Source organism: Pteropus medius, unplaced genomic scaffold (assembly GCF_902729225.1).
Source record: "Pteropus medius unplaced genomic scaffold, Ma_sr-lr_union100, whole genome shotgun sequence".
Lineage (NCBI taxonomy): Eukaryota > Metazoa > Chordata > Mammalia > Chiroptera > Pteropodidae > Pteropus > Pteropus medius.
This window is the reverse complement of record NW_024352784.1, coordinates 13,135,535-13,157,609: the sequence shown is the minus strand read 5'-3', so window position 1 is coordinate 13,157,609 and position 22,075 is coordinate 13,135,535. Positions and strand designations below refer to the sequence as shown.

Sequence of the window (22,075 nt, the reverse complement as noted above, 5' to 3'; positions counted from 1 at the left end):
GGCGAGGTGAACAGGATGAGAAGAGACCCCCATCTCCTTGGCTGAGAAGGATTTAGCTGATGTCAAATTGTCTCTAATCAATGAACTAGAAAATAAAAACATGATCAGATTCCGAGGTGGAAAGTCAGCATATTCCCAAACTGGAAAGTTTCTGATGTTAATGCAGAGAAAATTTGGGAAATCCAACTTCTTAAGATGTTAACTATAGTGGGTGTGAGAGAAACACACTGTTTTGTATACTCTTACTACAATTTCATATTTAATACCTTGAAGCTAATTTTTAAATATTCATGCTGTACAGTATCTGTAGCACACTATTCTGAAGTAATAGAAGCAATTTAGTATGTTGAGATTTTATTAAAAAATCAGTTTTTTGCAAGATGATAAAACGTTTGTTTCATCTAAGTTTTTAAATTTATTGGATTAAATTTTTCATAATATTGCCGTATTGTCCTTTAAAATCTGTAGAATCTGTAGTGAGATGACATCTCTCTTGACATTGGTCATTTGCGTCTTTTTTTTATGTCTGATCAATCTGGCTAATGGTTTATCATTTTTTGATCTCAACCAGTTTTTTTATTTCACTTATATTTTTTTCTGTTTTCAATTTGATTGTTTTCTGCTCTGATCTATATTATTTCCTTATTCTTACCTGGGATTTAAGTTGCTCCTCTTTTTCTAATTTCTTGAGTTAGGAAACTGAGGTCATTGATGTGAATTTTTCCAACCCCCCAACGTATGTGTTTAGTGCTACTAATTTTCCTCCAAATACTGTTTCAGCTGTATCCCACAGATTTTGAAATGTTTATTATTTTATTTATTTATTTTTAAATTTTTAATTATTTATTTTTATGGTGGCATTAGTTAACGAAATCCGATGTTTTAGCTGTACACTTTAACAATAAGGCATATATATATTTACACTGTGTGTTCACCTCCCATAGTTAGATTTCTTTCTGTCACCACATATTTACTCCATCTACCTCCCCTTCCCCTACTCCACCCCCCCACCCCCCTGCTCTCTGGTAACCACTAGTCTATCTATAGTTTATGTCCATGAGTCTCTATTTGTTTGTCCTGTTCATTTGTTGCTTTTAGGTTTATATCTCACATATAAGTGATATTGTGTGGTTTTCAACTTTTTCTTTCTGGCTTATTTCACATAGCACGATTATCTCAAGGTCCATCCACGTTGTCACAAATGGCAGTATTTCATCTCTTATGGCTGAGTAATATAACATTTTTTATATGTACCACAGCTTCTTTAGCCAGTCATCTAGCGTAGGACATTTCTGTTGCTTCCATGTCCTGGCCACCATGAATAATGCTGGTATGAACATCAGTGTGCAAATATCTTTTTGGATGTGGGTTTTCAAGTCTTTGGGGTAAATACCCAGTAGAGGGATTGCTGGATCATATGGTAGAGCAATTCTTAGTTTTTCTGAGGAACCTCCATACTGTTTTCCACAGTGGCTGTACCAATTTGCAGTCCCACCAGCAGTGTATGAGAGTTCCTTTTTCTCCGCATCCTCTCTAGCGTTTATTACTTGTCCTTTTGATTATAGCTATTCTAACAGGTGTGATATGATATCTCATTGTGGTTTTGATTTGCATTTCCCTAATAGTTAGCGATGTTGAGCATCTTTTCATATATTTGTTGGTCATTTGTATGTCTTCTAGGGAGAAGTGTCTGTTCAGGTCCTCTGCCCATTTTTTGATTGGATCATTCGTTTTTTTTTGTTATTGTTGTTATTGAGTCATATGAGTTCTTTGTATATTTCGGATATTAGGCCCTTATTGGAGATGTTGCTTACAAATATATTTTCCCATTTGGATGGCTGTCTCTTTACCTTGTTGATAATTTCTTTTGCTGAGCAGAAGCTTTTTAGTTTGATGTAGTCTCATTCATTTATTTTAGTTTTTACTTCCCTTGCCTTTGAGGTCAAATTCATAAAATCCTATTTAAGTACAAGGTCCTTGAGTTTAGTTCCTATGTTTTCTTCTATGCATTTTATTGTTTCAGGTCTTATATTTAGGTCCTTAATCCATTTTGAGTTAATTTTGGTGCGTGGTGATAGCAGTCTAGTTTTATTCTTTTGCAGGTGGCTTTCCAGTTTTCTCAGCACCATTTATTGGGGAGGCTTTCCTTTCTCCACCGTATGCTTTGTTTTTTTTGTCGAAAATTATTTGCCATATAAAGATGGGTTTACTTCTGGATTCTCGATTCTGTTCCACTGGTCCATGTGTCTGTTTGGCTGCCAATACCTTGCTGTTCTGATTACTATCGCTTTGTAGTATAATTTGAAGTTGGGCAGAGTGATTTTTCTCAGGATGGCTTTGGCAATTCAGGATCTTTTGTGTTTCCATACATATCTCATGTTTTTTTCTTCTATTTCTTTAAAAAATACTGATGGAATTTTGATGGGGATTGCATTAAATCTGTATAATGTTTTAGAAATTATGGTCATTTTAACTATGTTGATTCTTCCAGTCCAAAAACATGGAATATCTTTCCATTTCTTTGTATTATCTTCGGTTTCTTTTAATATGGCCTTATAATTTTCATTATATAGGTCCTTCACAAGTTTTGCTAGATTTATTCCTAGGTATTTTATTCTTTATGTTGCAATTGCAAAAGGAATTATTTTTTCTATTTCTTTTTCTGACCCTTCATTATTAGAGTATAGGAATGCTATGGATTTTGGAACGTTGATTTTGTATCCAGAAACTTTACTGTATTTGCTTATTGTTTCTAGTAGTGTTCTTGTGGAGTGTTTAGGGTTTTCTACATAGAGAATCATGTCGTCTACAAATAGTGACAGTTTGACTTCTTCGTTTCCTATTCGAATGCCTTTTATATATTTCTCTTGCCTGATTGCACTCGCTAGGACCTCCATTGTTATACTGAATAACAGTGGTATTAGTTCCTGATCTTAGAGGGAAGGTTTTTAGTTTTTCCCCATTAAGTATAATGTTGGCTGAGGGTTTGTCATATATGGCCTCTATTATGTTAAGGTACTTTCCTCCTATACCGATTTTGTTAAGTGTTTTGATCATAAATGCCATGCCACTCTGAACAAGCCCGATCCCATCTGATCTCGGAAGCTAAGCAGGGTCAGGCTTGGTTTAGTACTTGGATGGGCGACCACCTAGGAAGACCAGGTGCTGTAGGCGTAAAAATAAAAAATAAAAAATAAGTGATTGTAAACTGACAAGTTCCTTGCACTCTGTGAGGTCAACCAAGAGTTGCCTCGCCTAAAAAAAACTTAAAAAATAAAAAATAAATAAATGTTGTTTCTTGTCAAAGGCTTTTTCTGCATCTATTGATAAGATCATATGATTCTTATATTTAAATTTGTTTATGTGGTGTATCACATTAATTGATTTGCGTATGTTGAACCATCCCTGTTCCCCTGGGATGAAGCCCACTTGATTGTGGTGTATAATCTTTTTAATATGTTGCTGTATTCAGTTGGCTAGTATCTTATTTAGGATTTTTGCAACTGTGTTTATGAGAGCTATTGGTCTGTAGTTTTCTTTTTTTGTGTTATCTTTACCAGGTTTTGATATCAGTGTAATATTGGCCTCATAAAATGAGTTGGGAAGTATTGCCTCCTCTTCATTTTTTTGGAAGAGTTTGAGGAGAATAGGTATTAAATCTTCTTTGAATGTTTGGTAGAATTCACTGGTGAACCTATCTGGTCTTGGACTTTTACTTTTTGGTAGATTTTTGATGATTGTTTCAATTTCCATACTGCTGATCGGTCTATTTAGATTTTCCAGTTCTTCTTGGTTCAGTCTAGAAAGGTTGTATTTTTTTAAGTACTGGTTCATTTCTTCTAGGTTATTAATTTTGGTGTTATATACTTTTTCATAGTATTCTCATATGATCCTTTGTATTTCTGCAGTGTCTGTCGTATTTTCCCCTCTTTCATCCCTGATTTTGTTTATTTGTGTCCTTTCTCTTTTTTCTTTAGTGAGTGTACCCAGGGGTTTGTCAATTTCATTCATCTTCTCCAAGAACCAGCTCTTTGTTGCATTTATTTTTTTCTTTTTTTTTTCTTTTTGTTTTCAATTTCATTTATTTCTGCTCTAATTTTGATTATTTATTTCCTCTGCTGACATTAGGCTTCATTTGTTCTTCCTTTTTCAGTTTTTTAAGATGAAGCGTTAGGTTGTTTATTTGGGCTCATTCTTGTTTTTGGAGATAGGCCTGTAATGATACAAACTTTCCTCTTATGACCGCTTCTGCCATGTCCCAAAAGTTTTGATATGTTGTACTATCATTATCATTTGTTTCTATGTATCTCTTGATCTCGCTTTTTATTTCTTCTCTGACCCAGGTAGTCTTCAGTAGTATGTTGTTTAATCTCCACGTATTTGTGGTTCTTTCTGCTTTCTTTTTTACAGTTGATCTCTAGTTTCAAAGCATTATGATCAGAGAATATGGTTGGTATGATTCCAACCCTCTTATATTTGTTGAGGCTATCTCTGTGTCCCAGTATGTGGTCAATCCTTGAGAATGTTCCATGTGCCCTAGAGAAGAATGTATAAGCAGCTGTTTTGGGATGGAAGGCTCTGTAAATGTCAATTATGTCCAGTTGGTCTAATGTATCACTTAAGAATATTATTTCCTTATTGATTTTTTGTTTGGATGATCTGTCCATATCCAACAGTGGGGTATTTAGGTCTCCTACTACTATAGTGTTTTGGTCTGTTTTTCTCTTTAGTTCTGTTAGTAATTGCTTTACATATTTCGGGGCTCCCTGGTTGGGAACATAGATATTAATAAGTGTTAAGTCTTCTTGGCGCATGATTCCCTTTATCATTATAAAGTGTCCCTCAGTATCTTTCTTTCCATTTTTTATTTTGAAGTCTATTTCATCTGTTATTAGTACCACTACTCCCACTTTTCTCTGAATGACATTTGCTTGAAATATCATTTTCTATCCTTTCACTTTGAGTCTATATTTGTTTTTGTAACTGAGATGTGTCTCCTGGAGGTGGCATATGGTTGGGTTTTGGTTTTTGATTCATTCTGCGACCCTGTGCCTTTTTATTGGTGTATTCAGTCCATTTACATTTAGGGTGATTATTGAAATATGAGGTCTTCTCATAGCTATTTTATCTTTTGCTTTCTGGTAGCTCAGTGTTTCCATTGCTTCCTTGTCCTGTGTTTCTGTTTTCTTTATTTTGGTTGGCTTTTGTGGGTTTCCCCTCTGGTTCTTCTTGTTTTATGTTATATACTTCAGTTCTGAATCTTTGATGTGTGGTTACCATTATGAATGTGTAAAGATAGTTATATATATACAGTTGTCCATTTTCTTCTGCGCATGCCTTTTCTCCATTCTCCTTTGCAAATTTGGATCTTTGAATTCTCCCCTTTTCAGTCATCAGTGTCTCAGTTTGTCCCTATGTATGCTGAACATTCATTACTATCTTACTATAGCAATTCTCTTCTTATTGTTTTAGCTTATAATGCCCTGTTCTTAGTAAGGGTTACACTCCTCTGCTTCTATTTGCCTGCTAGTCACCTTACTCCTAATTATGTTTATGGGTTTTTTTTTTTTCATTTTGTTTTAGGTGAGCTGACATCTTTCAGTATTTCCTATAGTGCAGGCCTCGTAGTGGAGAATTCCCTCAATTTTTATATGTCTAGAAAGGTCTTTATTTCTCCTTCATATCTCAAAGAGAGCTTAGCTGGATACATTATTCTAAGCTGGTAGTTCCTTTCACTTAATATTTTGAATATGTGATTCTACTTCTTTCTGGCTTGTAAAGTTTGTTCTGAGAAGTCCGATGATAATCTAATGGGTTTTCCTTTATAAGTTACTGTTTTCTTCTCCCTGGCTGCCCTGAGAGTTCTGTCTTTGTCATTGATTTTTGATAATTATAATATAATGTGTCTTGGTGAAGGCCTTTTTGGGTTGAGATAATTTAGTGTTCTGTTGACTTCTTGAATTTCAAACTCCAACTCATTCCTTAGGTTTGGGAAATTCTTGTCAACTATTTTTCTGAAAATGCTTTCTAGTCCCTGCTCTTTTTTTTTGCCTTCGATAATGCCCATTATTTTTATGTTTCCTCTCCTGATGGTATCAGCTAGTTCTTGTATTTCTCTTTCATTATTTTTCATTCTTTGGTTTCTCTCTTCTTCCTTCCGATTTATTTTTAGATTTCTGTTTTTGATATCACTGATCCTTTCCTCCATTTGGTTGACTCTATTTCCCAAGCTTGCTATTTCATTTTTCAACTCTTGCAGGGTGTTCTTCATCTCCAGAAGATCTATTCGGTTCTTTTTGAAGGTTTCAATCTCCTTGTTCTGTTCAACTAATTGTTTTTTCAAGTCCTGAAATTGTTGATATGACTCGTTTCGGAACTCACTGAGTTTTTTCAGAAGTACCGTCCTGAATTCTCTGTCATTTAAGTTGCATATTTCTATGTCTGTAAGATTATTTTCTGGAGAGTTTTCTCTTTCTTTCTGAAATGCCTTGTCACCCTGGTTGTTCATGGTGTTTAATGGACTGTTTCTCTGCCTGGGCATTAATGGAAGTGTATTCCGCTGTTTTCCCAGAAAGAAGATTTATTATATAAAGGTCTCTCTTTAGCCAGCTGTAAAGAAGGTGCTTTCCTTTTGGTTTCCAGTAGGTGGCATATATGCCTCTTGGATCCCTGTTTTATATAAAGTTTTAATAATGCCTTTTTTTTTCCCTTGTAGATGTTTAATTATGCTCACTACCTGTTTCAGTCCCTGTCAGCGTTAGTGACAGTTTTGTAAGAATTTGCTTAGGTTGCCCTGGGGCTCCATGGTGTTTGGTTCTGGAGGATGTGGGGAGAGGAGCCCTCTGGGTTGGGAGTTGGAGGCTGCGGCTTGGCCTCGGTTTTGCAACTGCGGCCAGTAAAAATTAACTTTTGTTTCTCTGCCGTCCTGCATCTCTGCTCTCTGTTCTGATGACTGGGACCTGCTGTCAGCTGCGTGGGGCTCACAGCACTCCCAGGCAAGGCTGTGCAGGAAACTGACCGCACCTTCTCCCCTTCCCCTCCTCCTACAGGGATTCCAGCGGCTGGGAGAGGCAGCTTTTTTATTTCTCCCAGTCCACCTCCTGACACCCAGGGTTCTGACCTGTGGTAGCCTCTATGTGCAGATCCCACCCTCACACATGCTGATGTGCAGTTTGGGTGTTTTTTGTTGAGTTTTAGATGTTCAGCTTATTGTTGTTTCAAGGGGAGAGATCTGGGGACATCTCTCACTTCACTATGTTTTATCACCAATCTGTGCAAAGCTCTAAATGTTTATTATTTTAATTCAGTTCAAAATACTTTTAAATTTCTTTTGCTTTTTCTCTTTGACCTATGGGTTATTTAGAAGCATGTTAGTTTCCTAGTAATTTCAATTTTCCAGATACTTTTCTGTTATTGATTTCTAATTGAGTTCCATTATGATTAGAGATTTTATTTTGCATGATTTGAATCTTTTAAAATGTATTGATATTTATAGCACGGATTCTGGTCTATCTTGGTAATTGTTCCATATGTGATCAAAAACAATATATATGCTGCTGTTGTGCCAAATATCTAAAACATCAATTAGCAAAAGTTTGTTGATAGCATTGTTTAAAACATCTTTATCTTTTCTGAATTCCCACCAACTTGTTCTATAAATTATTAGAGAATGTTAGTGAAATCTCCAACTATTATGTGAATTTTCCTATTTCTTTTTTCAGTTCCATCAGCTCTTGTTTCATGTATTTTAAAGCTCCATTATTATACGAATAAACATTTAAGAAAAATTTATCTCTATATCATTATGATCTAACCTCCTTAATCTGTGGTAATATCTTTTGCTTTGCAATTTTCCCTGTTTAATATTAATATAGCCGCCCCACTAACTTTCTCTTGATCATTGTTAACATAAGATAGCTTTTCCCATCTTTTCACTTTTAACCTATATGTTTCTTTATATTTAATGCAGGCTTCATATAGGCAGTATATAATTGAATTTTGTTTTTTATATAAATTTACAATTTTTGACTTTTCACTTGATCTTAGCCAAAAGGCCAAGAAGTGATGACAATTTCTAACTCTTAATGAAGGAAATGTTTAGACTACGTATATTTAATATGATTTATATAGTCCAGGGCTTAAATCTGTCATCTTGCTATTTGTTCAATATGTTCTACACTCTCCTTTTCTTTCTGCTTCTTCTTTTTTTTTTTTTTTGGACTAACTGAATATTTCTAAAATTTTATTCGTCTGTTGGCCTATTAATTATAATTCTTTAAAGAAATTGTCATGATTGCATCAGCACGTACAGTATATATCTGTATTAGTTTCCTCAGGTTACTATAAAAAAAAGTACCCTAAATTGTGTGGCTGAAAACAAGTTAACTTACTCACTGTTTTGGGGGCTAAAAGTGTGAAATCAATGTATTGATAGGATTGGTTCCTACTGGAAGTGCTGAAGGACAATCTGTACCATGCTTCTCTCCTAGTTTCTGGTGGTTGCTGGAAATCATTGATATCTCTTGTGGATGATTCACTCCAGTCTCTGCTTCTGTGTCACATGGCTTTCCCCGCTGTGTCTTTGTGGTTTCTCTTGACTGTTTTCACTCTGTGTACACAAATTTCTCTTATGAGGGCACCGGTCATTGGTTAAGGGCCCACTCTAATTCAGTGTACCTTACCTTAACTTGATCACATTTACAAATACTCTGTTTCCAAATAAGGACACATTCACAGGTGCTGGGGATTAGAACTTGAAAATCTATTTGGGAGGCATACAGTTCAACCCACGATAATGTCTTTAATTTATTACATTATCTTAAAGTAATATTATATCACTTTACATACAGTGTAATAATTTTATAATAGTATACTTTTATTCTTTCTTTTTGGTCTTTGTGTTTTTGTTGTCATACATTTACTTCTACATATGTTATAAAGCACATAATACATAGTTATTATTTTTATTTCAATAGTCATGTGTCCTTGAAAGAATTTTAAAAATAAAAAAATTTATATTAATCCACATATTTACCACCTCTAGTGCTCTTCATTCTTTTTGTAGATCCATATTCTATCTGGTATCATTTTCCTTCTACCCGAAGTATTTTCTTTAACATTTCTTAGAGAGCAAATCTTCTTTCATATTTTACAAGTCTGAAAAGTATTTAGCCTTAGTATTTTAAATTGTGGTAAAAAACATAGTAGTAAGTCTACCATGTTAACTATTTTTAAGTATATAGTTAAGTACTGTTAAGTATATTCACATTGTTATACAACAAATCTCTAGAACTTTTTCATCTTGCAACGCTGAAACTCTATACCCACTACACACTAATTACTCCTCTCCACAATTGCTAGCCTTTAACTATCTTTCTACTTTCTGCTTATATGTTTGACTACTTTAGATAGTTAATATGAGTGGAATCATACATTATTTGTGCTTTTGTGACTGGCTTGTTTTATTAAGCATCATGTCCCTGTGGTTTATTCATTTTGTCACATGTGAAAGAATTTTTTTTCTTTTTAAAGCCTGCATACTATTCCAGTGTATGTGTATGTATATGTATATGTATATGTATATGTATATGTATATGTATATGTATATGTATATGTACATACCACATTTTCTTTATCCATCCTTCCATTGATGGACATTTGGAATGATTTCACTACTTGACTATTGTGAACAATGCTGTGATGAACATGGGTGTGCAAATATTTCTTCAAGGCCCTGCTTTGAATTTTATTGGATATGTGCCGAGAAGTGAGATGGCTAGATCATGTGGTATTTCTATTTTTATTTTTTTTAGGAACCTCCATACCGTTTTCTGTACCATTTTACATTTTACATTCCTACCAACAGTGAACAAAGGTTTCAACTTCTCCACATTCTTGCCAGCATTCATTATTTCTTATTCTTTTGATAGTAGCTGCACTGATGGGTGTGAGGAAATACCTCATAGTGTTTTTGATTTGCATGTTCCTAATGATTAGTGATGGGTATCTTTTTATGTGCCCATTCACCATTTGTATATATTCTTAAGAGAAATGTCTATTCAGGTCATTTGCTTATATTTTAATTGGATTATTTGTTGTTGAGTTGTAGAAATTGAAAGCAAAATATAGAAATAGCATACCCCTTATTAGATATGACATATAATTATTTTCTTACATTCCATAGGTTGTCTTTTCATTCTGTTGTTTCCTTGGACATGCAGAAGTTTTTAAGTTTAATGTTCTCCTATTTGTCTATTTTTGGTTTTGTTGCCAGTGCCCTGAGTTTTTCCCTATGTCTTCTTCTAGGAATTTTGTCGTTTTTGGTCTTATATATAGGACTTTCATCTATTTTGAGTTAGTTGCTGTATATGGAGTAGGGAAGAGGTCTAATTTTATTCTCTTGCTTGTGGATATCCAGTTTTTCAAACACCATTTGTTGAAGAGACCATCCTTTTCCCATTATGTAGTTTTGGCACCCTTGTCAAAAATCATTTGGCCATAAATGCAAGAATTTATTTATGGACTATCTATTCCATTTCATTGGTCGATATTGCTACCTTTATGCCAGGACCACATCCTCTTAATTACTGTTGCTTTGTAATGTGTTTCAAATCAAGAAGTAGCTTTGTTCTTCTTCAAGAATATTTTGGCTATTCAGGATTTCGTTAGATTCCATATACATTTTAGGATTTTTTTCTACTTCCACAAAAAAATGCTAGTGGAATTTTGATAGGGATTCCATTGAATCTGTAGATCGTTTGGAGTCATATGGATGTTTTAACAATATTGAGTTTTACAGTCTGCAATCACAGGGTGTCTTTCCATTTATTTGTACCTTCTTTGATATTTTTAGTAATGTTCTGTAGTTTTGAATGTATGAGTCTTTTAACTCCTAGGTTAAGTTTATTTCTAAGTATTTTATCATTTTTGATGCTGTAGTAAATGGGATTGGTCTTTTAATTTTTTCTTTTTGGATTAGTCATTGTTAATGTAGAGAAACACAATTAATTTTTGTATCAATTTTGTATCCTGCAACTTTGCTGAAATTGTTTTTAGGTGTAACAGTCTTTATTGGATTTTTAGGTTTTTCTACATATAAGATCATGTCATTTGTGAACAGAGGTAATTTTACTTCTTTTCTAATTTCTTTTTCTTGTCTAATTACTTTTCATAGAACTTCTAATGCTACGTTGAATAGTATTGGCAAGAGCGGGCATTCTTGCCTTGTTCTTCATCTTAGAGGACAAAGTTTCAGTCTTCCATCATTGAGTGTGATATTAGCTATCGGCCTTTCATATGTGGTTTGCATTATGTTAAGGTAGTTTCTTTCTATTCCTGGTTTTTTGGGTAACTGTAATTATAAAACTGTGTTGAATTTTTATGTATTGATTGAGATAATCACATGGTGTTGTCCTTGTTTTTGTTAATATAGTATATTACATTGATTGATTTTTGTATATTGAACTATCCTTGCATTCCAGGTATAAATCCCACTTGGTTATGATGTATGATCCTTTTAATGTGATGTTCAATTCATTTTGTTAATATTTTTTCAGTAGTATTTTATCAGCATTTATCAATATTAATCAGGAATGTTGGTCATAGCTTTCTTTTCTTGAGTCTACCTGTGATTTTCTTTTTTTTAATATCAGGTTAATGTTGACCTCATAGAACAAGTTTAGGAGTGTTCACTGGTCTCTGGGAAGGATTTTAAGTATCCCCTAGATGTGTGTTAAATTAGAATTCTGACCCTCAGGCAGCATCTTGTAAAGTGTGCAAATAGACTCCATTCAAGAAAAACTGGGAGATGGACATTTTTTGCCTGCTCCCTTGGTGCTGACCCCTGGGGAGATAGCTGTGGTGAGTGCTCCTGCCAGTTAATAAGTGCTTTTTGTTTGCTATAGTCTTGCAGCTCTCATGGATGGCAAGCCTGTTGCTTTCCCTCAGGTGGAAGTCTTAAATGTTGGGGCACTAAGTGTTGGGTCCAAACCTTTCCCTCCTAAGAAAGAAGCTGAGATTTTTTTAGCTCCCTCCTGATAGTATGTCACTGTGCTGAGGATGGGGTTTATTGTAAGAGCATTTATTCCTACCCATTTGGTGCGTTTTCTCATTTGTGTGATGTGTAGATGTCACTTAGCTAGTTTCTGGATTTCTTTCAGAGGGAATTGCTCTGTGTGTAGCTGTAGATTCAGTATCTTTGGAAGTGAGTTTAGGAGCATCTTATGTTTCAACCCTAGATGGGAACTCCTTTAATCTGTGGTTTTATAGTTTTCATCAAGTTTGGAAAATGTTCAGCCATTAAAGTTTCAAAAGAACTTTTTCTGCTCATCTTTACTTAGACACCTTTAATTATAGATTACTCATTAATACCATGTTAATTTTTTTATCAGTTTTATTTTGAAGTTTATATTGCTCTATCTTCAAGTTTACTATCTTTTCCTATATATGTTGAGGAGACTTTGAGGAGGGCTTTGTTATTTTAGTGAAGCTGGTGGGATTCATGGCTACTAAAATTTAATTACTTGTGTTTATTCATGTTAGTGTGACTGTCTTTGTAGGGATAGGATGATGAAGGTCGGGGAATATGGATTATGTATCTTTAGAAGAATCTTTTTTTTTTTAATGAGCCTTAGGAAGATGAATGAACAAATGCTATGAAATTCAGCTGCATTTGTATAATACCATCTCTTCATTATATTACTGCTTAAACTTGGAAATTCAAATACTGAATAGTTTACACAAGACACTACAATTGTACAAAATCAGGGAGAAAATTAATGCAAACAGTAAATTGCAAGATATACAATGTGATGCAAAAAAATATAAAAGCAAGGGGAAAATAACATGGTTAAGGCAGTTGGGCAAAATGGGAGAGAAAAGGCAAAAGAGAAAAGAAGTTCTCATAGTAGGGACTACATCTTAGTCATTGTTATACACCCATTTAAGGAAAATAGACAATGTAAACACATTTATTAGCACCTCTACATGCCAGGTGTGGTATGGTATGGTATGGTATGGTATGGTATGGTATGGTATGGTATGGTATGGTATAATTCCATGCCCTTTAATCTTTATAACTTCACTGCAAAGCAGTTATTAGTATATGTTAAGAGGAAACATAGTCAAAAAGTTTAGGTAACTTTAGGTCTTGAATCAATATTAGCTGAATAAGTGAACACGTATTTATTTAAATAAAAGATATCGTATGTATTTTCTTTGCTGTGCCTTATAATCTTTCCTAGAAAAATGCTAAACTTATAATGCTAGGGAAAGGACTGTAAATGCAGTAATAGCAACAGTAAACAATAATGGCAGTAACACATATAGACTTCTTGTTTTAATCTTGATAACATTGTAAGGTAAGTACATTCTTTATTTTTCATTTTACAGATGAGGAAACTGAGGTGCAAAGAGGTGAAATAGCTAGTTTAAAGTAATCCTGTTGTAAGTAGTGAAGCCAGGATTTGAACCTTGAGGGCAGAGCTCCAGGTTCAAATACCTCTGAATTATGTTGCCTCTAGTACCTTGCTGCCTTTCTTCACTGTGATTCACCTATCTTCACTTTTGGGCTCAGGCCCAGATCAAGGTTTCCCTAACTTCCCTGTTTCAGGCCTTTTAAAGCCCCTTTGGCAAGCACTGCTTTCCAAAGCTGAAGGAAAATGTTGATAGAATTCCAGCTTTTTCTGCTGTAGAAAAGGCAAATTGAAGTCATGGAGTTAAGGTGCAGATCTCTTCAGCTTTCAGATGGGAGAGGAGGTGAACATAAGTCAATCTTGCTGTCTTTCCTAGATTACTAAAGCATATGAAAAAATAAAATCTCCAGAATTTATAGAGCTTCTACATAATCAGTTAGGCCAAAGACATGAACAGAAAATTCACAAAAGGAAACAAGATGCCAATATCTTTAAAAATCAACTTTAACTAGATTCATTTGTTTATTTATTTATTTTTGCCTCAAGATTGGCAAACTTTAAAAAGATCGATTGGCTGAAGTGAGGGAAAGACAGTAACAATGTGGGAGCGAGGGACAGTGAAAGTAGTGGGTTGGTGGATTGTAGGTTCTGGTGAGGCTGAAGCAGAGCTGGAGTTGTGGTGTGAAAATGAAATGAACTGGAAGGACAGGAGGCAGTGATCAGAAAATAGGATTTTAAAATTGAGACTGTGGAGAATTTGAATGTATTGATAATGACAAAGTCTAGAACAACCTAATGCCATAAAAATATAATGAGAGTCACATATGTTAATGTTAAATTTCCTAGTAGCCCCATTAAAAAAGCAGGTAAAATTAATTTTAATGTATTTTATTTAACCCAATATATCCAAAGAATAAGCTTTCAACATGTAATCAAGAACTTAACTATTCATGAGATAGTTTACATTTTTACATAGTAAATGTTCAAAATGTATATTTTACATTTACAACACATTTCAATTTAAACTGTTTACATTTCAAATGCTCAGTAGCCATAAGTGGCTAGTGACTATTATATTGGACAGCATAGGTGTAGAGTATGACGGTGGAGATAAGTAGTAGGGTAGAGAGACCAAGGTGCTGGAAGGGTCATCTATGTGAATACTGGAATCATCGAGAAAGTTGTCACTAAAAAGGATGTGTTAGACCTATATGTGTTGAGTTGGAAAGATCTCCATGTCATATATAATGAAGTGAAAATTAATTTCTAGAATAATATGTATGGATAATATAATTTATTTAAAAATATATATAAATTACAAAAGAATATTGCAAGGAAAAGGGGCATGCTAACTTGGTAGTGGTTACCTCTGGAGAACTGAGTAGAAATAAGATGAAGTGGGAGTGAAGGGAGACTTGCTCTGTATAGCAAGTATACATACACACTCACACTTCTGGATCATTTGTCTCACAATGAGAAAGTATTTGGGTACTCATATAATAATTTTTTAAAGAGTTAAAATATGAATGCCATTGTTCTCTAGTTATCTGTTTGACTTGATTCACCCCTCTCACCCCTTTCTTGCATAATTTGCCCTTTCCTCAGAGTTTGAAGTATCATGAATTATTCTGCGAATATAAAACTGGTTGGCTAACTAGACTTTTCTCCCATTAGCAAAAGAGTGAATTTATTTCACTTTGTTATATACCATCCCATAAAGTACCTTGTTGACTTCCACCTCTGCTTTGGGTTGTTTGGGGCCTCAGATGACCATATTTTTAATCTCAATTAGAATATAATTAAGACAAGAAAAATGAGCTGTGGGGTTTCATTTTGTGTCTGATTCTTTTCATGAGTCTTCATTTCCTGAGCCAAGATACATGTGTAGCTCAGGAATGCTCTAGCATACTTAAAGAAGCATGCTGTGATTTCTTTCTTTAGATTTTAGGACTGTTTAAGGCAGAGACTGAATCTTTGTACCCCTGGTGCCAATATGAATGCACTCAATACATGTTCTTTAAACAGCATAGTGAAAATAATTTATTAATGATAAGCTAGTAAGTATACTGAGTCAAAGTTTAGAGTAGGTAGGGTAGAGATAGCTGTATGCTATTTCTATATTTTGCTTTCTTATGAACTTTCAACTTCTTCAAAATTTAGACCAAATGTCACTTTTCTCCCCATAGTTTTCTCTCCTGCCCAAGCAGTTAACAGCTGTGTCCTCAATGTGCCCACAGAATTGTGTGTATACCTCTCAAGCCCTCTCATGCTATGTGTTTGCATTTTTAATTTCTCTTCTAATTGTGAGTTACTTCTGGTAAAGACTATTTCTTGTTAGGTATAACACAGTGCCTGAGATGCAGCAGATGCTTAATAATGTTTGATGAATGAATAAATATATAAATGTATAGATCAGAACTTGAGGCCTCAAATCCATTTCCACATACAATGAGAAAAGACAAAACTTACATTTGTTTATTGAATTACTGAATATTTATTGAGTGCCTGCTATATACTAGGCAAAAAGAACAGAAATCAATTGCTCAGTTAGTTTTAACTCTTTCAATAATGTCTGAGTCCTCCTCACAAAAAAATCCATTCTTCTGATTTAGTAATTATTCATTGTTCGGTTAATCTTCATGTACAATTTTTTCATGTGTACTTTCAAATACTGCATAATGTTGTAGACCATTAAATACTCCAAAGACTGTCTGAAAGATTAGAGGAATCACCATTGCTTTTATCTCTGTTTGACAAAGCATCAGCCAATACAGTAAAACTCTTCCTTTCGGTGGCAGTGGAACAGTATGATATCTAAAAAGAAAAGAGTTAAGCACTCTCCTGGATGCATATTCTATGAAAAATCCACTGATTTCTCCTAAACTGATAATTTCTATTCTAGGTCTTTCATGTAGCTAGCAAAAAAGGTTAAGTTAGCTATTTGAAATACCAAACGAATATATTTTGATTAAAATGTGTCATTGGCAGCTAAAGAATAAGGAGAGTTTACTAATATTAAAAAATAAATAAATAAAAAAGGAAGGAAGGAAGAAAAGGAACAGACAGACTTACTTGACTGCCAGACGCCCATTTTTAGAAAAAGCTAAACCACTGGGATACAGAACACCACATACTATGCCAATCAGTGAGCTTCTAAGAACACAATTTTCCTGGTTTATATTACCTGGAAAACAAAAGTAAATTTGGTCTCCCTTTAAAACTCAAGATAAACATTAAGAAAGTCTTATGCCCTCATAGAGTAGTTATCTGTATTGTCTTCAACCATGGTTTAACAGCAGAAAGAATATTAGAAATTTAGTCTATGGCACACAATAGACTAAATGCACCACATTTAAAAATGTTTTTATTTACATAAGGAGAGTTATCTCTTGCACATGTGGTTGTTGCAGAAGCAACTTTGCAATAAAGAATATTAAACTAGCAGAGCAGATATCTGGATTTTAGGTTAATACATTCTTATTGTTTATGTGTCAGGCAGGTGCTAGGGACACAATGCTGCATAAAAGAGACCCAAACTCTGACCTTCAGGCCAGTCTACTGGGAAAGACACTGGACAAATATCTAAATGAATAATATTAAATATACACAATGCTTTGAAGTTAAAAGGAATAGAGAATGTATCTAGAAACCTACCCTACCCTGAGAGAATCAGAGGTTTCCCTGGGAAAGAGATATTTAAGCAGGGACCTGATGAACAGAGATCAGAAGTTCCAGCAATTAGTAGCTGTGAAACTTAAGAGGAGAAGAAAGGATATAACACTAGAAGCCCATAATATGCCAGCTACTATGTTAGGCATTTAACATACATTATCTTAATTCTCACAACAATCTTACGAGGTAAGTACTATTAGTCCTAATTCATAGATAAGACAACTTAGTCTCAGATTAAATGACTTGCCCAGTGTCACAAAACTTAAATTGTAGGATCTGAAATCGTGTGTAGTATGCCAAAACCTGCTTCTTTCTTGGTGTTATTTTTGTTGTTCTTAGATTTGAACATGTCTGTTTTTGTTGCTTATCAAAGCAACAAAAGACACAATACTACTTGTCCCGCCTGATTAGTAGGAATGTTGTGGGGATGAAATAGGATAATATATGTGAAGGTACATTGTAAGTAGTAAAGCAATACACACATGCTAGGGATTATTATGAGTGGTAGCAACAGTGTATGTTAATGAGTAATTTTACTTAGACATAAACACATTATACTTTAATGAATTTAAATTTACCTGAATACAAAGCGTCTGTTACAAGGAGCTTATAAGCAACTACAGTAGACAAAAATGGAAGTGTAGTCAATGATGCATATGTCTTCAGAGCATCATGTTTAACCTTGAAGCAGTGTCTGAAAATGAAGTTTGCCAACATTCCAGAGAAACTAGCTGTTGTTCCAAAGACCACTGTTCCATATATATTTAAAGTCCTAATAGGAAAAACAAAGAAAAAAAATGAAGTTCAACCTAATATACTCCTAATGAATATATCCTTTCCTGGATAGTCATTTGTTATTACATATTTACTCAACATCAAATATTTCTTGAGCACTTACTATGTGGAAGGTATTTTCTATGTGCCAAGGAAGAGGCGGTGAAAAAAACTCTTACTCCTCATGGAACTTGCATTCTAGTCAGAGGATATAATTTTCTTTCTGAGAATATTTAGAGTGGTTCTAAAATGGAGCTCTTTTAAAGAGAGAATAAATTTTGCCATTAATAAATATGTATATATTCCAACATAGCCAAATTTTATGAGCTATCGAAATCCAAAAATACTGGCTCTTGCTACTAAAAAAATTAATTTGAAAAAGTTGATTATATTTGGCTAGGCATTCTAGAAAATTACTGTTTAATTAGTCCACATATATTTAAAATAATTGAAGATTTCCAAAACTTCATCCAAAGAAATTTACTAGATCTAATTTTACTTATTCTGACTGATACCTAAATCTAAAATGTCTAAGGTCTAAGATCGACATATTTTGATCTTATTTTTGAGCTCTAATAATCTAAAAGTCAAAATGGTAATGTGAAACTGTATGTACATCATGGGATCTGTATTTCTTTTTCTTGAACTCAGCACTGTGGCTGAGGCAATCAGTTACAAACTGAATTTAATTATAGTTGATAATCAGTTAAATATAAGTAGCTCCCAAAATGGTATTCTCCTAATTACTTTTAATTTTAAAATGTTTATTGCACAAGAAATATTTCTTGCAAAGAATTTCAGTAATAATTTTGGATATTTTTTAAGAAGCAAAAGAAATTAAAGAAATTATTCACAACCCCAATATTCCAACAAACCATTATTTTCATCTGCCCATGTTTCCCTTCAGTTCTTTTTTTAAATAAGCTTTCTTCATGACCAACTCAATAAAGTTAATAAGATCTTAGATGCCCAGAAACAATGGCAATACAGAAGATCTGCAAATAAAGGTGTTTTCTTTTTTTTTCTTTTTTTTTTTTAAGATTTTCGATCTGGGTGTGTCTCTTACTTTTCTGTTCTAAGATATTCAATTTTTTTTTCTATGATTTCGATGACCATTGGTCTTCTGAGTTTTGCATCTCCTAGAGAAAGACTGGGCTGACCATGTGTGTATGTTGTCATCTTGATGTCCTGGAAAACACAAAATTCCAGCACCATAATAGCTAATGACATTAATATTAAATCTTAAAAATTCTACAGATTCCGATTAAAAAACATTTAGACCTTAGTAATGTGTCAGATACTGTCATCTACTTTTGCATACATTGTTAATAATTCAGTCAATGTTTAGTGAGCTCTTATTATCTACTAGACTATGGCTTTTTGATTCACACAAAATTTTGAGAAATTGGCAAGATAATGATCATCTCTACTTTAAGATGAGAAAATGAGGTTCAGAAATGCTGACTTGCCTTAGCACTTAGTGTAGAAAGATAACTTACTGAGATATTGAGTTTTTATTTTTCTTACAGTTCTCCCCAAAGGTAGCCAGGCCCTTTGTAGTTCTTGCTCTAGCTTTTCAGAGCTGGCAAAAAACAGTAGCTACTTGCTGACAACAATATCCTGTTTCATGAAAGCCTGAGTTCATTTTGGAGATTATGTTGAGTTTCCTAGAGAGATGGGAGAGAGCAGTGATTGCCTCAGAGAATAGGGAAAGAGAACATCAGTAAGAGAGACACTGTTTCAGGATAGGAAGCAGCAGTGGATCATGGCTACCTTGGATTATGTAAATTATATACCCAGCTCTCTATTATTACTTGGGGCCGAAGCGGGGCCTTTCGTGGGAATTGCTATGTGGTATACCAGTGAGTAGGGACTCATGGCACTGGACTCCAGAGTTGGAAGGCTGCAGTATCCCAAGCGTAATGTATGAAGACAGTTGCCAATGTCAAGGGACCATGAGGATTTGGCTAGTACCATCTTCACAGAAACCAGTGGTAAAACAAAGTAAACCCCCTGGATCTCAGAAAAGAGCCTTTCTGAATGTTTTGCTCTGGACAAGACTTTCAGATCTCTGTGAAAAGTCTTAATAACATTTGTAAAATCTTTTGCCACATTAGCATTATGGGATTCCAGAGCAGCCAAAAATCTATGGCCCTCCATTTTAACAACATTAAATTTTGTCAAGGGCATAGACTAAATCTCAAATTTCAGGAGTCCTGGGCAAGAGAATTACAGTGGACTAAGCATAATGAACACAGAAGATACTTAAATCAGTAATTCTCAACCTTTAGTGTGCACAAGAATCATATGGAGAATTTATTTGAAATGTGCTCTCTTGGGTTCCCTCCTGAGATATCTGGATTCAACAGGAGTAGGGTGAAACTTAGAATTCTGCATTTTAATAGCATCAAGTGATTCTGATGCCGGCAGTCAATGGACATATGTTGAACATCACTGTAATACGCATTTGCTGAATAAGTGATATGTTCTAATCCTAACCCTAACTAGTGAAAGGCCAATTCATTCATGATATCTACATCCTGAAAATATGGGCTCCTTTGAACCTTCATATGGTATTGCACAGTGATTAATAAGAGATTAGTTTTTCTCCCTGCATCATTTCAGGCTTTACTCAATCTAGTTCTATATTTTTCTTTAAAATACATGGGAAGCCAGGGAAATTTTTTTTTTTCTTTTACAATTTATAATTTCTCAGGGACTAGATTTAATCTTTTGCCTGTGATATCTAACAGTAAATGGAAAAGAAGATATAACAATATCTGGGGGAGGTTCTATGTTATATGAAGGCAGATGTCAGTAACATGATAACTAACAAGAAATCTTGGATTTTTGTTTTGCTATCATCCAATTCATCAAAGTCCCTTACTCTTCACAAAGAAAACTTTCAGGCAATGATCTGTATCAATCTCCTACCTTGTCTACATTCTAAGTATATAGGGAAACAAGGATTGTGATCCTAGAATACTCAAATAGGACAGCAAATATTTACTGAGTGCCTAGTCTTTAGAAGGTACTGTTATTAAAGCAGAAAAATGGATGGGTAATTTTCTGATAGACTTTTAACAAGTCGTGAAATGTAAAGATTTTCCTATAACCAATACTTCATCTACGGATTAGTCCAAGGCCACTCAACTGGTCACCATACCAGAAAGAGTGCATTTATGTAGGTTTATAGTTTGCAAAATGTTTTACTTTTTGTACTGCTTTTATGCATATCATTTCTCCTAATCTTCATAAGTTTATTCAACATTAATTCATCATTTGACAGCCCTTGCGGGATCATCAAGATGTAGTCATGCCCTCAGGAACACACAACCCAGCGGAGGAGGTCAGGACAAAAAGGCAGGGAGGGAATTTAAACGCGGAATGTGTATGCCACAAAACAAAACAAAACAAAACAAAACAAAAAATATAAGAAAAGCCAAACTTAATCTAACCTGGGGAAGTGTGGGACGGTTTCCCGGAGGAAGTGACATTTACACAAATATCTGAAAGAAGAGAATTTGCTAGGAGTTGGGTGGGGAGGAGAGGTATAGGAAGGCACTTCAAGTTGAAGAAAAGGCCAGTGCAAAGACCCAGAAGCAAGAGAAAACAAGCGGCGAGTAATCAAGACGAGATTTTAGGTTTCCTACTTTCTCTCCGCCTCCTTCCAAAGCAACTGGGGACTTAATTGACTGAACCCTGCATGGACTTGGGGGTTGTTCTCTTTAAATCCCTTCTATATGGATCATTTCAGAAGAGTCCGTTAACACTAGGAGACTGCAGAAATCAAGGCCCATACCACCCCGGGTTTCCGCCTACCTTGGGCACTTCCCCAGCACCCACCGGCACCACACCTCCACCTCCATGCCTCACGTCAGGACCAGCATCACGCCCGAGCGCCGCCATCTTGACGGCTCACGTGACTAGCGGGTGGGCGGGGACCCAGAACGCCCGGGGTGGGAAGTGGTGCCTGCTCACGCCTCTCTCCTGCAGTCCCGGCCCTCCCCGACCCAGTCAAAAGCCGCGCCCTCTATCCTGGCTGTGATTGGGCGCGGCGTCCTGAAATTACGGCCGCTCATTGGCTTCGAGGAGGTCTAGAGACGCCTGTAGGCCCGCCACCCTGCCCACTCTACATGCTATTTGTTAACCTCGCTCCCTCTTCTCTCACCCAGAGGGAGACGTGGGGCGGTCCGAGTTCAGGGATGTTGCTGCGC

General features: G+C 35.0%; 1 protein-coding gene and 1 pseudogene across 3 annotated transcripts; one reads left to right on the top strand and one right to left on the bottom strand.

Moving 5' to 3' along the window:
- The first annotated feature begins 3,054 nt into the window (after positions 1–3,054).
- Positions 3,055–3,173, top strand: LOC120590654 (uncharacterized; annotated as a pseudogene).
- Positions 3,174–15,882: 12,709 nt separating this feature from the next.
- Positions 15,883–21,865, bottom strand: TMEM126B (transmembrane protein 126B). 3 transcript variants are annotated; one of them, XM_039848198.1, is made up of 6 exons: positions 21,681–21,780; positions 19,358–19,525; positions 18,925–19,046; positions 17,663–17,856; positions 16,485–16,596; positions 15,883–16,226 (listed from the first exon to the last, which is right to left on the bottom strand). In XM_039848198.1, exons 3-6 carry the CDS (start codon positions 19,035–19,037, stop codon positions 16,043–16,045), a joined length of 603 nt encoding a protein of 200 aa, XP_039704132.1. In that variant the 5' UTR covers positions 19,038–19,046; positions 19,358–19,525; positions 21,681–21,780; the 3' UTR covers positions 15,883–16,042. The 3 variants fall into 3 exon arrangements, with proteins under 3 accessions (XP_039704132.1, XP_039704130.1, XP_039704131.1); XM_039848196.1 differs by lacking the exon at positions 19,358–19,525 and having other exon boundaries at positions 21,681–21,865; XM_039848197.1 differs by lacking the exon at positions 19,358–19,525 and having other exon boundaries at positions 15,883–16,123; positions 21,681–21,865.
- Positions 21,866–22,075: the final 210 nt, after the last annotated feature.